Genomic DNA, 14,380 nt, shown 5'->3' with positions numbered 1-14,380 from the left:
GCTGTTAGAAAATCAATGGAACAGATGTTGGGAAAACAAATGTGTGAATGCCAGCTAATGAAGCCCTGATTAATAACTGGCTTTGAAAGAATGAATATCGCCAATGATTCCCCTAAACCATTTCAGATAGGACCAGAAAGAGGGATCATATTGGCAGTTCAGTTTTTGAGTTTGAAAGTCTATAACCCCCTGGACATAGGTAAGCTCCTTGCAGATGTGAGAGCTGGACCATGAAGAAGGCTGAGCACTGAAGAATTGATGCTTTCAAACTGTGGTTCTAGAGAAGACTCTTGAGAGTCCCTGACAGCAAGGAGATCAAACCAGTCCATCCTAAAGGAAATAGACCCTGAATATTCATTGGAAGGACTGATGCTAAAGCTGAAACTCCAATCCTTTGACCACCTGGTACGAAGAGTTGACTCATTGGAAAAGACACTGATGCTGGGAAAGGTTGAGGGCAAGGAGGATAAGGAGGGCAAAAGAGGATGAAATGGTTGGATGGAATCACCGACTCAATGGACATGAGTTTGAGCAAACTCCGGGTGATGGTAAATGACAGGGAAGCCTGGCGGGCTGTAGTCCATGGGGTTGCAGAGTGGGACACGACTGAGCGACTGAACAGCAAAGCAACATGACTAGTACCTCCAGTAACTGTTGCAAGAGGGGATAAAAGATATCTCCTCGCAGTGTGCACATTGCTATAAAAAGGAAAAGCGAAACAAGATAGCCTGTGCCAGTGAGGTGACTCAGAGTGGGGACAAGACAGTGGGGAGCCAGGAGATGGGGGAATGGGAAGCCAAGAGGATCTTCAGGACACCCTAGTCACCTCTCTTTCTTTGTCTCTTCCAGTTCATCCATCAGTTACTGTTCCCCAAGATAGACTCCTCTTGGTGGGAATTTCAGGGAGATTTCAAGGAGGTGGGAAAGGTCATTTTTAACTCCTTAGGATCTACAGATTTCTATCAGACTCAGAAGGAATGTTAGGGGTCCTCTAGTTCCTCAGGGAACTAGGAACTGGGCTTCACAGCAGGAGGCGAGCAGCAGGGTGAGCCAGTGAAGTTTCATCTGTATTCACCGCCGCTCCCCATCACTCCCATTACTGCCGGAGCTCCACCTCACCCCGATCGCCCCCTGTCCCTGGAAAAATTGTTTTCCAAGAAACTGGTCCCTGGTGCCAAAAAGGCTGGGGACAGCTGATCTAGTACAACCCACTTCAGATGAAGAAATTCATGCCCAGAGGGGTCTTGGCCAGGGTGACACATGAATTAGTTGATACACGCAAACTGACACTAGCAAGCAAAGCTCAGACACAATCATTAGTGGAAGAGAAAATAAAATGCAGACACAATCTCCTTGACCGTTAAATCCACTGAATACTAACAGTCCTTTAAATATTTCATGGAATGAGCCAGAGTATAAATAAATAAAATGTAATAACACTCTCTTACATTTCATAGAACTTCTATTAACTCACCTGACACTCTAACAATCCTTGAGGAGAATCAGTAAAATTTACCATTTTAAAAAGAGAAGCATGAGCATCAGGAAGGTTAAGTCACTTTTCCAAGATCACTCAGCTGAAGGTTACCCTGGTGACCCAGTGGTAAAGAATCCGCCTGCCAATGCAGGAGACGCGGGTTCGATCCCCGGTTCGGAAAGACCCCATATGCCACGGAGCAACAAAGTCCATGCGCCACAACTGCTGAGCCTGTGCTGTAGAGCCTGGGAAATGCCACTACCCAGCCCACGTGCTGCAACTACCGAAACCCACGCACTCTAGAGCCTGTGCTCTGAGACAAAGGAAGCCCGCACACCGAAACGAGAGAGCAGCCCACACTCATTCCAACTACAGGAAAGCCCACATGACAACGAAGCCCCAGTATGGTCAAAAATCAACAAATAAATAAAGATTTTTAAAAAAAATCATTTAGCTAGTAGGTGGCAGAGGTGGGATTTGAACCCAGGTTCTGACCTCATTTACTGAACAGAGAATCTGGAAGTTGGAGGGGACCTCAGAGATCATCTACTGGAGGGATGGTTTCACCAACAAAACATAGCAGGATTCCATGAAATGGGCCTAGAGTACCAACTTAAGCCTCAGACAAAAGCCAGTTCCCAGTCAGTTTGGTGATTAAGCCCTGCTTCTGCAGAACACTAGTATTATTGAAAGCTGGACGAGGGGGTCCACCTTGACAAATTAAATTATGACCAACTTTTTCCATTGCACACAAAGTATATGTATTAATGGGTGCCATTTTCTCCTTTTTTGCTATAGGGAAAGAAAAATAAACAAAGAATATTCATGCAGAGTATTCATGGAAAAACCTGGAAACAGCTGACCATGTTTAGACCGGGCATTTTTTTTTTAATGTTTCAGACACCTGGGCTCCTAGATGTTCCTCTGCTGTGTCCATCATTTCAGCTAGTAAAACTGCTGCTTGCTCCAATGATGGGACTACATACATCAATGTGGCAGTGTTCCTCCACCCTAGCTGTTCCCGAGAATCACCTGGAGAGTTTTAAAAACAGATGATGCCTGGACATGCTCTCCAGAGATTCTGATGACCTTGTTGGAGTGTGGGTGGGTCCAGAGCTTCTTTTTTCAAAAAGACCTCCAGATGATTCTAAGATGTAGCCAGGACTGAGAACCATGGTTTATAGTGCTCTGCAAAGGGTACCATGGCATCCAGATGCCCTGGAAGTTTGATAAGCCACAGCTTTAAGGATTTACCCTTTAAATGTTAACCCATTAAAATACTGTTTGGCCAATGCATCATTTTGTAAAATTTTGAATTAGAAGCCACAAATGTTTTAAGCCCAGGTAGGTTAAAAACTGGGAAATTTCACAGCAAGATTCAGATTTTCTGCTATTCTGGGAAGCAGTTAGGATCTAGTCAAATTGGACCCACGTTCCCAAATTCAAACATCTGCAGGAGCTGAGCAGTAGGTGCCCATCTTTTCATTGGATTTTCCAGGCCCCCCTCCCACCAGCCTCCTCTACACAGCCTGTTCTCTCTGTGACCCTGAGGTCAAGTGTCCCATGCAGTTCACTGTGGTCCCTGTGCTGCAGCTTTTCCTCCAGATTATCTGCATCAGCTGCCTGGCCTCTGTAGGCACTTGTGTTTGCAGGCCCTCTAAGGAAGGGTTTTGCCCTCTTTCATTGAGTCTTAAGCATCAGTGCACTTACAAATCAATAAGGAGCATGTTAAAAATACAGATTCTCCAAGATGACACTGCCCCCCCACCCCACCCCACCCCACCCCCACCCCCAGAGACTCTGACTCTGTAAGGGTGGATTGGGGCCTGGGAATCCACATTTTTCACATTTACCTAACCTATGGACCACACTTAGGGAAACACTGACCTAGCATGCCAAGGGCATTGGCACTTAGAACAAACAGGTTCTTTCAATAGAAAATATCTTTTAATTTTCAGAATGAACAAGATCTAAAAGTAGCATCCAGAAAAGAAATGCTAAAATATCAAGTTCTCTCTTTGCTTGTGAATTCTGGTTTTGCTGGTTGTCTTAGCGCCAGACCTTGGATAAAAACAAGAGTCTCTTGTCAGACACAGATAATTACAAGCCAGAAGTTAAAACAACACCTACACTGGTAAATCTTGATAACAAGGATGACAAAAGAACTGAAAAAGATATGTGGGTCCCCACCATGTGGGTCAAAGAAAGCCTCCATCCACTTCCCATAGCAAAATCCTGGGGAATTATAAAGGAATAAGATATATATATATATAAGTCTTGCCTTCACCTCCCAGCAGAGATCTGCTGAATCACCCCAGATGTGTATATACTGGGTAGGCCAAAAGTTCATCTGTAACATCTGAATGAAGTTTTTGGCCAACCCAATAGAATTGTTTCAGCTGGAAGGGAGTTTAGAGGTTAACTTTACTGATGAGGAAACGGAGGGTCAGAGAGGTGATTTGCTCACTTCCACACAGTGTAGCTGCTTAACCTGCTTGGGATTCTTCAGCAGATAAAGAAAACACTTCCAGGAGAATGTCTGTGGCTATATGAATCTCCCAGCCATAAAAATAGGCAGAGCTAAGAAAGAAAACACCCAGTGATCCCGCTATACAATCTGCCACCAGTGTTACAGGTTCCTATGCCTACCTGCTTGGTCCAAACTGTGATTCATTCATATGTGTGTATGTGTGTGTGTGTTAGTCACTCAGTTATGTCCAACTCTTTGTGATCCTCGGACTGTAGCCTACCAGGCTCCCCTGTCCACAGGATTTCCCAGGCAAGAATCCTTAAGTGGGTTGCCATTTCCTTTTCCAGGGGATCTTCCCGACCTAGGGATGGAACCTGGGTCTCCTGCCTTGCAGGCAGATTCTTTACAGTCTGAGCCACCAGGGAAGCCCAATTCATTCATATTATAAACCAAAGTTCTCTTGGAGCCTAAAGGTTAAACGTAGGACTGACAGTATGTATTTTTACAGTTTGCATTAGTGCTTGACAGCATGCATTCTGTAGGCAGAATGTCTAGGTTACAGCCCTGGTTCTTTAAGGGCAATTCACTTAACTGATGCACGTTACAGTCTTCTCATCTGGAAAACAGGGAAATCAGGGCACCCATCTGACAGGCAGAGCCAGAGAACGGTCTTATCCTCTTTGCTCACCTTGGTGCCTTTCTGTGCCTCTAGCGGTTAGTCCTTCTTCCACTTTGCCCTCCAGGCACCTCTGTGTGCTTGCCCCAACTCCTGCTGCCACCTTCCTCTGAGAGCCTGTCCCACTGGGTACCGGAAGGGGCTGGGAGTGATGAGATGTGGAAGCGAGTGGAATCCTATCACCCCAGTAGCCGGGGCTCTGGCACTCAGACCCCAGTCCACCCTCATGAGTTCTAGACACGCTTCCCTCACCCCAGGCCTTGGAGGGTGGCTCATTGCTCCCTCTCGGCATCTGTTAGACGTTTGCATCTGCCCACTGCCTTCTTTATAATTAGGGTGCGTTGTGTGTCTGCCTCTCTGGGGCTGGCTCAGCACCTGACCAGCTGCAGGGCGGGCCAGGCCTGCGTCTGCTCAGCCTCTGTGTCACCTCCACCAGCTGCACAGTCTGGGCCTGCTTCCTGCTTGCACCTGCAAGCCTCGCTGGCATCACTCGGGTCCCATGGGGCCCCAGATCCTCCATGATATCCCAAGTAGTCCCCTGCTCACTGTGCCAGGTTTCCTCCTGGCCTGATCACAGCTCCATGGCCCCAGGGCCTCCCTCACCTACTACAGCTTCAAGGAAGGGCCTGCTGCTGCAGCCCAGAGCTGCCCAGCATCTGCGCCGCCCTGACCTGGCTGATCCCCAGGGCTGTCCACTAATTGTGCCCTGAGTCTTCACACACATGTCCACTGGCACCTGTGTGCCCTTGCGTCTCTCTGGCTCATTCGTTCTCAGCTTGGGATTCCAGGCTGGGTGGGCCCGGGTGACTCAGAATTCCTCCTCCCTAGGACTCCTCCTCCTGACCCGGATCCTTAAGGTCCCAGTCCTTCCCTCCCACCCTGGACTTTCCTCACACCTCTCCTGCAGGTCTCAGCTTTCTACCCTCCTCCCATGTTTGGCCACCATCTCCTGCCTCTGTGGGTGCCCAGGGCGCTGGGGTTTTGTCCAGGCGTTCAGCTGCTGGTACTGCTGGGAACCACAAGGCCCTCAGAGACCGGGAGTCAGGCTGGCCTGGAGAACCCTGGGCAGGGAGCACTAGCTGCACCTCCTTCTCCAGCCTCTGCCCCACACGGGAGCTACCGCCCAAGGCAGCCACAGGAAACTGGAGCAGGAGCCCCTCGCCAGGAACCACAGGCTCCTGGGCCCGGCACGGGCAAGCTCCCAGCGAGGCCTTCCACACTTTCCGCCAGAGCTGGTGCACCCCTGGGCTGCCCACTCCCCCTTCTCTCTATCCAGGTGCCCCTGCGGACCACCCTCACCTGGCCCACTCCATCCCACTCTCCCACCCCGACTCCCCACACGGCCCCCTCCCAGGTGAGCCTGGGCCGAGGCAGCCTGGCCATCGAGGACACCTGCTGGTAGGAAAAGCAAACAGAGCTGCTCAGAGTCCCTGGGCCTGTGAGCGGGTTCGCATTCCTCCTTCCTGGGCTGTCAGTTTCTCAGCATCTGCCAAATCTCTCTCTCTCGTATTGAGGTTTTTTTAAAATCCCCGTTCAGTAAACACACATGACTTCCACACGTGTACAAACACACACACAGACGGCTCACCCAGAAGCCTCCCAGCTTCTCGGCACAGACAGGAGTCTCCTGGGAAGACATGCTCCCAGACACATGTCCCCTGTGCACCCACGGCCACACCGCCCACCCTCTCTTCCCCTGACACGCAGACACAAAAGGGCTGCCAGCAGCCATCTACACGTCCGGAGCCACATCCTCGCTTTCCCCCACGTCCACGGGCCCGGAGGATGCCCATGTTGCGCACACGAGTCTGTCTACGGGACAAAACGGGACGATGCATCGCTGTCAAGCACGCAGCTATGTGAACATAGGTGCGTCCCCTCCCCCCACGCACACAGCTCACGTGGGTCGCATGCGTGGCGTGGACCGAAGGGCCTAAACGATCAGAGGCTGCCTCTTGCTTGGGCTTCAAGAAGCTGGACAAGACATGAGCTGGGGGCAGGTATACACTTCTTTCTCAGAACTGGAAAAACGGAACGTGAGACGTGTCACAATGAGGGGTGGACAGCAGGGAGGAGACCAAGGTCTCCAGCCTCTTGGAACCGCGCGGGCTCTCTTAGAAGAGCGCCCAGCCCTGCCCCTCTATGGCTCTGCACGCTTCTAGTTACCTGTCTGACCACATGTGCCACAGCACAAAAACGGGACAGTGTCACTCCCAATTAAAATCCCTCAGCGATGTGATGTGAGTTCCCCTATGCCGCTCAACTCCACGGCTCCTGGCCTCCCAGCGGCATCAGACTCTGAGCAGAATGGCTCTGTCTCCCCCTCCTCACCCACCCAGCCCCAACTGCGCATCACACCTCATGTGTCCCCCAATCGCTGGTGTGGAGCATACCCGGTGCACCCTGCCCTGTGGTCACTGCTAGCCCCCCCTGCCCCCCATGGAGCTCCCCACCCCAGCTCAGACCCTCCAGAGAAGACACCCCCAGCGGGGAATCCGGACTTACTGTGCTCCTCCAGCCCCTGGATCATGTCGAATTTATAGATTTCTTTGGCATAATACTCCGACTCGGTGTTTGCCTGCGTGCAGACGTCTCCCCTCTCCCCGTGCACCTCCTCCAGCAGCTCTCGGGTGCTGTTGTAAAGATCCAGGACCTGGATGGGGATACTGGCCAACCCGGATGGATCGGGGGGACTGGTGAGCCTGAGTTTGCTCAAGATCTGTCCCCTAATGGCTTCCACCCGCTTCCTCTTGATGTGGTTGAAGTCCAAGGTGGTGCAAGTGGACATGGAGAGGCTGACCGTGGCAAAGTTCAGCAGGGCCAGGACCACCAGAGCCCTCTGCAAGTGCATCTTCAGGCGGGGGCCGGGGAGGAAGGCCGCAAGGCCTGGCAGGAGGAGACCCCGGCAGTCGTGCAGAAGGAGGGAGGCAAACCAGGCGGCCTCCCTAGATCCCGAAGACTGAGGCTTGGCAAGAAGGTGCATGAACTCACTGCACTGCGAGAGCTTCAGGACTTCCAGGAAGCGCTGGCAACCCTGAGCGCGAAGAAGCCGACTGTGTGCCGTGAAGCTCTGGGTTTCTTCTCCATGTGTCTAAACAGGTTCTGCTGGGCTCTGACTTCTAGCAGGCCAGGTGGAGGGCAAAGCAGAGGGCTGGGAGGGGTGGCAAGGCAGCTGGGAGTGGGAAGGGAGCTGGAGTTTTTCCTTAGGTAAAAATAAATAGAGCGGATATCTGATATTGCCAAACGCCGCTTGGTGATGGGGAGAAAGTGGGTAATTTTAAAGAAGGAGCATAAGGACCATGGCTGGGTCCCCAAATCAAAATCCTTGCCTTGCCCTGAAGGAGAGTAAGAAAAGAGGATGGAAAAGAAAAGAGAAAAAAAAATTATTAAAAAACAAAAATCACCAGTGAGTAGGTGGGGAGAGGCAGGGCTAGGCGGCTGCTGGCCCAGCTCAAGGTGGGGGGCAGCGCAACACACACTTGTCTCTCAGGCACACCATTCATGCTTTCTCTTTTGTTTACACTTCCTCAGGGGGGCTTTCTAAATGACTTTGTTGACGCTGCCTCTCATCTTCATTGGCTGGGATGTGGGCTTATGTTTGCAATTGGAAGGCAGGGGGGCTACAGCCCCTGGAGAGCATCCCCAGTAATCCACTTGGACGCCCAGGTCACCAGCACCTCGTCTTCCTCGGCCTCTGCTTCTGTTCCCTGATTCTCTTTAAAAAATTAAAAAAAAAAAAGAAAAGACAAATAAAATAAAAGCCAGTTCACTGCACGCCTCCTCCGGAAAGCTGTTATTCCTTCTTTCTCAGGCTTCTTCCCCTATCTCTCGCCTCTCTTGCTCATGCCCTTGGACTTGGCTTTCGGATTCCCTCCCTTTCTCTCCCTCCAGCTTCTCTCTGCCTCTCCCTCTCGCTCAAGCTCCTCTCCCTCTCTCTCTCTCTCGCACACACTCACATGCACACACACTGCTTTCTCTATTTCTCGCTGCTGAAATTTTATACCTCCCTCCCATGACGTTTCTGGCCCCGGGGCGGGGGGCGGGGGGCCGGTGGTGAGCGGCGAGGAGGGGGCGAAGAGAGGTGGAGGGTGGAGTGGGTGGGGGGAGGGCCCCGAGCACCACGCAGTCTCCTTTGCTGCACGATTTTAATGTTTTAAACAGGCACAGGAAAAGCCGAGCCCATTTGAAAAATACTTTGCGAGTCCCGCTCGATCGACGTGGTAACTGAACTTTTTCTCCCCCCCCCCCACCCCCCCTTTGGAATCACTCCGGCTACACGTTGACTGTTTTTCTGGAAAGTTACGGCCGATGAATCCCCTCCCCTCCTTCTCCCCCAACTCCTTCGCCCTGTCGCCAGCTGTCAGTCGGTCCTCTCCTCGGCGGGTCTCTTGCTCCCGTGTAGACGCGCCCCCCCCCCCCAACCCTGGTCCCCCGTCCCCCGGCCTGGCAGGACCCTGGGCAGGGGCCTGAGCACGGCCGCCGTGCCCACCCCTCGGGGTTGGGGTGGGGGAGGTTGACGCCCGGCCTCGGAGCGGGATTGGAGTTGGGTTCAGCCCCGCAGCTATCCTGGCCCCGACTCTTCATTGACAAGACTGTGGAGTCGGGTGGCTCCCGGAAGCTTGGAGATGCTCCAGGGGCATTGAAAAAGGGGTGGCGTTTTCCGGCAGACCGAGGGTGCCCTCTGGCGAGGCGAGACCGCCAGTGACAGAGGCTCGGTGGGTCGGAGCCGGGAAGGTCTGGAGGGCTGGATGAGGGGAGGGCTGGATGCGGGGAGAGCTGGATGGGGGGAGCTCGGCGGGGAAGGAGTGGGGAGGAGCTGGGGGGCGGGGGAGGGCTGGGGGGAGCTGGGGGGCGGGGGGGAGCTTGGGGGGCGTGGGGGGGGCTGGGGGGAGCTGGAGGGGAGGGCTGGGGGGCGGGGGGGGGAGCTGAAGAGAGGGCTGGTGGGGGGGGTGGTTAGGGGCTGGTTGGGGGGAGTCTGCGGGGGTGGTTGGGGAGGTGTGTGATGCCGGGAACCTGGGGAGAAGGGCTCGAAAGAGGGCGAGGAAAAACAAGACGGGGTGCCTTGGGGAACAGCCTCTCTCTCTGCGGGCCCCACGTGCACACACGGGCACCTCTTCCTTCCCCGAGCCCCGCTCCGCCGTCGCTCTCGCAGAAATGTCCTCCAGATGTGCGCGGCCTCCCTCCCCGGCCGAGGGTTCCGCGGGGAGCTCCGCCAGCCAGCGCGGAGTCAGCAGTTGGCCCGAGCCCATTTCCCAGATGGGTGAGGGGAGGGTTTTTTGTTTTTTTTTCCTCCGCCTTCGTTCCTTCTCTCAGCCTGAGTTTCTAGGTCTTTTCTCACCAAAAGTTTCGGGAGGGCAAACCACAATCCTTTCACCCCACTGCCCACTCACCCCCCACCCCCACCACGCTCCGACACGGGATAATCTCCTAATTGGTCGCTTTCCAGGGAGTCGGTGCTGCTCCCCGCCACCCCATCCCACTTCGCCCCAGCCTCCCTGACCCTGGATCCTGGGACATTAACGGAAAGGACGTTCTCTGCATCCCCAGGGCTGTGGTTGATCCGCTTAAGTTGAGGAAATGGAGACACAGCAGACCTGTTTAAGAGGCTTCACTGCTTCTGAGTGGTCGAGGTGATATTTAACATGGGCTCTCTGATTTGGGAAGACATTATTTTTATTTGCATAAGAAATGAGGGATCCTAGGTGTAAAAAGCTTAAAGTAACTTGCCTCTGAATTACTTTTAGGTCATATAATCAGGGGGAGTCAGCCCTGAGATTTGGACACAGGAAGTCTGTTGCCAGCATCTATGCGCTAAATGTGCTGTGCTTAGTCGCCCAGTCTTTTCCAACTCCTTGTGACCCCGTGGACTGTAGCCCACCAGGCTCCTCTGTCCACGGGGATTCTCCAGGCAAGAGCACTGGAGTGGGCTGCCATGCCCTCCTCCAGTGCACTTAAATATTACGCTCTATTTCCTCTGGAATTCTGCTACTATTTGAAAAATATTTTTGACACCTGCTATAATGCCAGGCACTGTTCTAGGCTCTGTGGAGGCAGCAGTGAACAAAACAAACCAAATCATTCCCTTAAGGACTTTACATTCTAGAAGTGGAGGTAGGACCATGGGGAAGGCAATAAGTGAATTAAAATATGTAAATAATATGGTGTGATAAAAGGTAAGTGCCATGGTGGAAAATAAACCGGAGAAGAGAAAGTGCCCAGGTTGAGGGGATGTTGCAATTTAAAATCAGAGAAGGCCTTACTGAGACTTTTAAGTAAATACTTGCAAAATGAGGGGGAAAATTATTAAAGTTATATCCTTTTGGATACCACCTCTACCAATCAGAGTCTACAGGTAAGGGCTCTGCCACATGTATTTTTAACAAACTTCACAGGTGATTCAGGTGCTCGGCAAGGTTTGGAAGCCACTATTCCAGGGCTTCTTTCTGCCCAGAGTGAGCACCTTTTGCTTTCAGGAACTTGGGGAAGAAGTGGGAGTGAAGGTTTGGAAACTGGTGGTGGTAGTGTGGCTATAAAAAGTGGAAAGAAAATAGAAATGGACGTGGTATTGCTAAAAGAGCTCTCTAAAATGGAATCAGAAGGCCATTAAGGCAGTATGAATTATGCGAGACTTAGCCTGGGTAAAACCTAACCTTTTGTCCACTGGCTGTCCTAATGAAGGCATCCAGAAGCTCTGCCAGAAATTGAAGATACTTATCAGATCCCTATCTTATAATAACTTGTGGCAACCTGTCTACTTATCAGTTGTTTTTTGGTTGCTCAGTTTTGTCCACCTCTTTGCGACCCCATGGACTGCAGCACACCAGGCTTCCCTGTCCTTCACTGTGTCCTGGAACTTGCTCAAACTCATGTCCATTGAGTCGGTGATGCCATCCAACCATCTCAACCTCTGTTGGCCCCTTTTCCTCCTGCCCTCAGTCTTTCCCAGCATAAGGGTCTTTTCCAATGAATCGGTTCTTTGCGTCAGACCCTTACTGTAAAACAACTTTTGATTCCTTAAGGACAAATATTTCCTTTCTTGCATCAGAGAACACCCTCGTGGCCTTTGCCTTTGTAATCTCCTTGCCCTTCCTCTTTCCTTGGAACCCTCTTGATTTTACCAGAATCTGTGTCTCCCAAATTGCAATTTTTCAGACCCCCACCCCCTCAATAAAGCTCTTTATTCTTTGCAGCCTCCATATTGATTACTGTTTGACAGCAATCACAAGAAATGGGAAAATCCTAAGATTAATCCCTTCTTCCTCATCTGGCACCAAGGAAGAAGGGAACAAGGGCTTCACTGGAGCCTGTATTTCATGCATCTTAGATCTTTGGCAGTGTATGTCTATTCAGGTTAAAATCTAACAGGGTATTACTGAGAATCAGAACTCGTGAGTAAAAGGTTTTAGGGGTAATCTCGAAGAGTCGCTACAAGGGAGGAAGCTGAGAAAGTTCTGCCGGGCTACACCGGTAGGTATCAGCTGAGCTAGGGTGAGGTTTCAACTCTTCTGACATCCAGACAGTACTGTTGTTGTCACAGGCATTCTAACACATAGCCCTACCCAGTAAACATGTGGATAAATGGTTGGACCTAATCATTTATTAGGGATCGAAGAAATCCTACATTCCAGTTTTAGGGTTGGTAATCCCTCTTACATGTCTTTGCTTTTGAGAAGCCATCTAAAGCCTTACCCCTAGGATGATGCTGGGGACACTTCACTTTCAGGGCCATGAACTCAAGTTCTGGGGCCCCAGCTGGGAGTCCGCAGTACCAAGGATTGGTCAGTGTTATTGACATAGGGAACCTTACATGTAGAATCAATGAAGACTCAAGTTGATAGTCCCATTAAGCTGGGAATTTGGGGGCCATCTTCCTCTACTTGCCCACGAGACTGGCTGGCACCCAGTAATACACGCTAGAGAAAAACACCAGTAAGACCAGCTGTCAGAAAAGCGCGTGGCTCTGCTGCTTAATACTCAGGTGATTTTCCTCAAGGTACTGTTCTGCACCTCACTGTCTTCAATTGTTGGATAGAAATACTATTTTTGCTCACTTCATGGGGGGCTTGGAGTGGTTATTTGTACTTTTGAAAGTTATATTTGATGTGTTGGTTCAACTGCTCTTTCAACTTCTTGAAGGCAGAAATTAGGTATATTGCACTTTTCATCATAAACCGTTTATTAGCACCTGACCCTCAGGGTGTCCATCCAATGGAGATAGTATAACTTATCTTGTCTCCTACAAAGTTGTTATGCATTTTCCATGTGCTAATAACTGTGAAGTTCCTCTGTATATTGACAAGAGCTATACACATGAAAACGATGAGAATAATTACTACTATTTATAGTAGTGCTTTACACTTTACAACTTATCTTTCTGAACAGAGCTACACGTGTTCATTAGAAGGCTGATGCTGAAGCTGAAACTCCAGTACTTTGGCCACCTCATGCGGAGAGTTGACTCATTGGAGAAGACCCTGATGCTGGGACGGAGTGGGGGCAGGAGGAGAAGGGGACGACAGAGGATGAGATGGCTGGATGGCATCACCGACTCAATGGGCATGGGTCTGAGTAGACTCCAGGAGTTGGTGATGGACAGGGAGGCCTGGCGTGCTGCAGTCCACGGCATTGCAGAGTAGGACACGACTGAGTAACTGAACGAACACAGGTAGGCAGTTTCTAAAGACTAAAATTTTTCACTGTCCCACAGGAGCACCCTCATCAGGATTTAATGTGTGGAGATTCCTTCCAAATGTCAGAAAAGGTAGGTTTAGGAAATATTTGGTTTAAATTTTAGGATGGCACATACACTCCAGGAAACAATGAAGCGGACCCTTTAAGTCCTGGGGTGAAAGGGCGGAGCCGTCGTCAGGGACGCGACTGAGCGTCTGGGTTTCCAGGAAGTTACGTCAGGCAGCCGCGGAGATGGAGGACTTGCTGGATCTGGACGAGGAGCGGCGTCGCGGCCCGGCCACCTCCGTGAGGACCGACTCGGGGCGGGGATCGGGGCCAAGAATTAGCGGGTGGGGAGGGGCGACCCCGCCGGCCCTGGCTTCCCTGAGCCGCCTCGGACCAGCCTGTCCCTAGCGCCAAAAGCCAACGGGCTCTGAGCCTCTCGGGGGTGAGGCCGGCGAGGAGGCGGCCTCCCCCGCCCCGCCCCTGGGGCAGCGGGGAGCTCCGCTGCTGGCCTAGGGTTTGCTTTCTTTAAAATTCTCAAAGACAGGAAAACAGGAAAACAGATCCTGCCCCTGCCGGCCTGTGAGAACGGTGGGAAATTTCCCAGCTTCTCTCCGCTCTCTGGAGCTCCAACTTGCCAACTTCCCTAGGATGGACAGATAGATCTGAGAGTGATTGGAGGACCCCCTGGCGAGGGTCACACTTGCACTCACGCTAGAGCTTTTTCCGTTGGTCATGTCATTCCAGGAGTTGATGTAAAATCCGTACTGTTTTAAGCGTGGAAGGAGGGAAAGGAGTTAGGGAGGGCCTTTCTTTCCACTCATCCCAAGGGGAGGTGGGCGTTACCTCAGTTTTACAGAGCGAGCGAGCGGCTGGGGGCGAAGTGGGGAACCCAGAGGTCGGAGGGAGTATAAAGCTGTTGCATGGGTTAAAGAAAGTTAACTTCTTGGAAACTCGATTTCCTTGTCTTTGGAGTGGAGATTTATGTCTCCTTCAAGGAGATGAAGATGAAATGAGATGTGCCTGGAAAGCATTTAATACAGTAACTGGCATATGCTGAGTTATTGGAAGAGGTTAGTGGCTG

At 51.5% G+C, this 14,380-nt stretch overlaps 2 protein-coding genes across 2 annotated transcripts in view; one reads left to right on the top strand and one right to left on the bottom strand.

The window, feature by feature from the left end:
• Positions 1 to 14,380, bottom strand: part of TGFB3 (transforming growth factor beta 3) — a 32,433-nt gene that overhangs the window by 15,860 nt on the left and 2,193 nt on the right. The window contains exon 2 of the mRNA XM_061156560.1: positions 7,129 to 7,958. Coding sequence (XP_061012543.1) covers positions 7,129 to 7,606 — 478 coding nt within the window. The 5' untranslated portion in view covers positions 7,607 to 7,958. The remainder of the gene's footprint in view (positions 1 to 7,128; positions 7,959 to 14,380) is intronic.
• IFT43 (intraflagellar transport 43) overlaps positions 13,524 to 14,380 on the top strand; it is a 110,886-nt gene continuing 110,029 nt past the window's right edge. Inside the window, exon 1 of the mRNA XM_061156561.1 lies at positions 13,524 to 13,599. Coding sequence (XP_061012544.1) covers positions 13,546 to 13,599 — 54 coding nt within the window. The 5' untranslated portion in view covers positions 13,524 to 13,545. The remainder of the gene's footprint in view (positions 13,600 to 14,380) is intronic.

The sequence above is a fragment of the Dama dama genome, chromosome 12, assembly GCF_033118175.1.
Source record: "Dama dama isolate Ldn47 chromosome 12, ASM3311817v1, whole genome shotgun sequence".
In the NCBI taxonomy this organism is placed as follows: domain Eukaryota; kingdom Metazoa; phylum Chordata; class Mammalia; order Artiodactyla; family Cervidae; genus Dama; species Dama dama.
The sequence above is the reverse complement of the archived record's forward strand: the minus strand, read 5'-3'. Positions and strand labels throughout refer to the sequence as shown.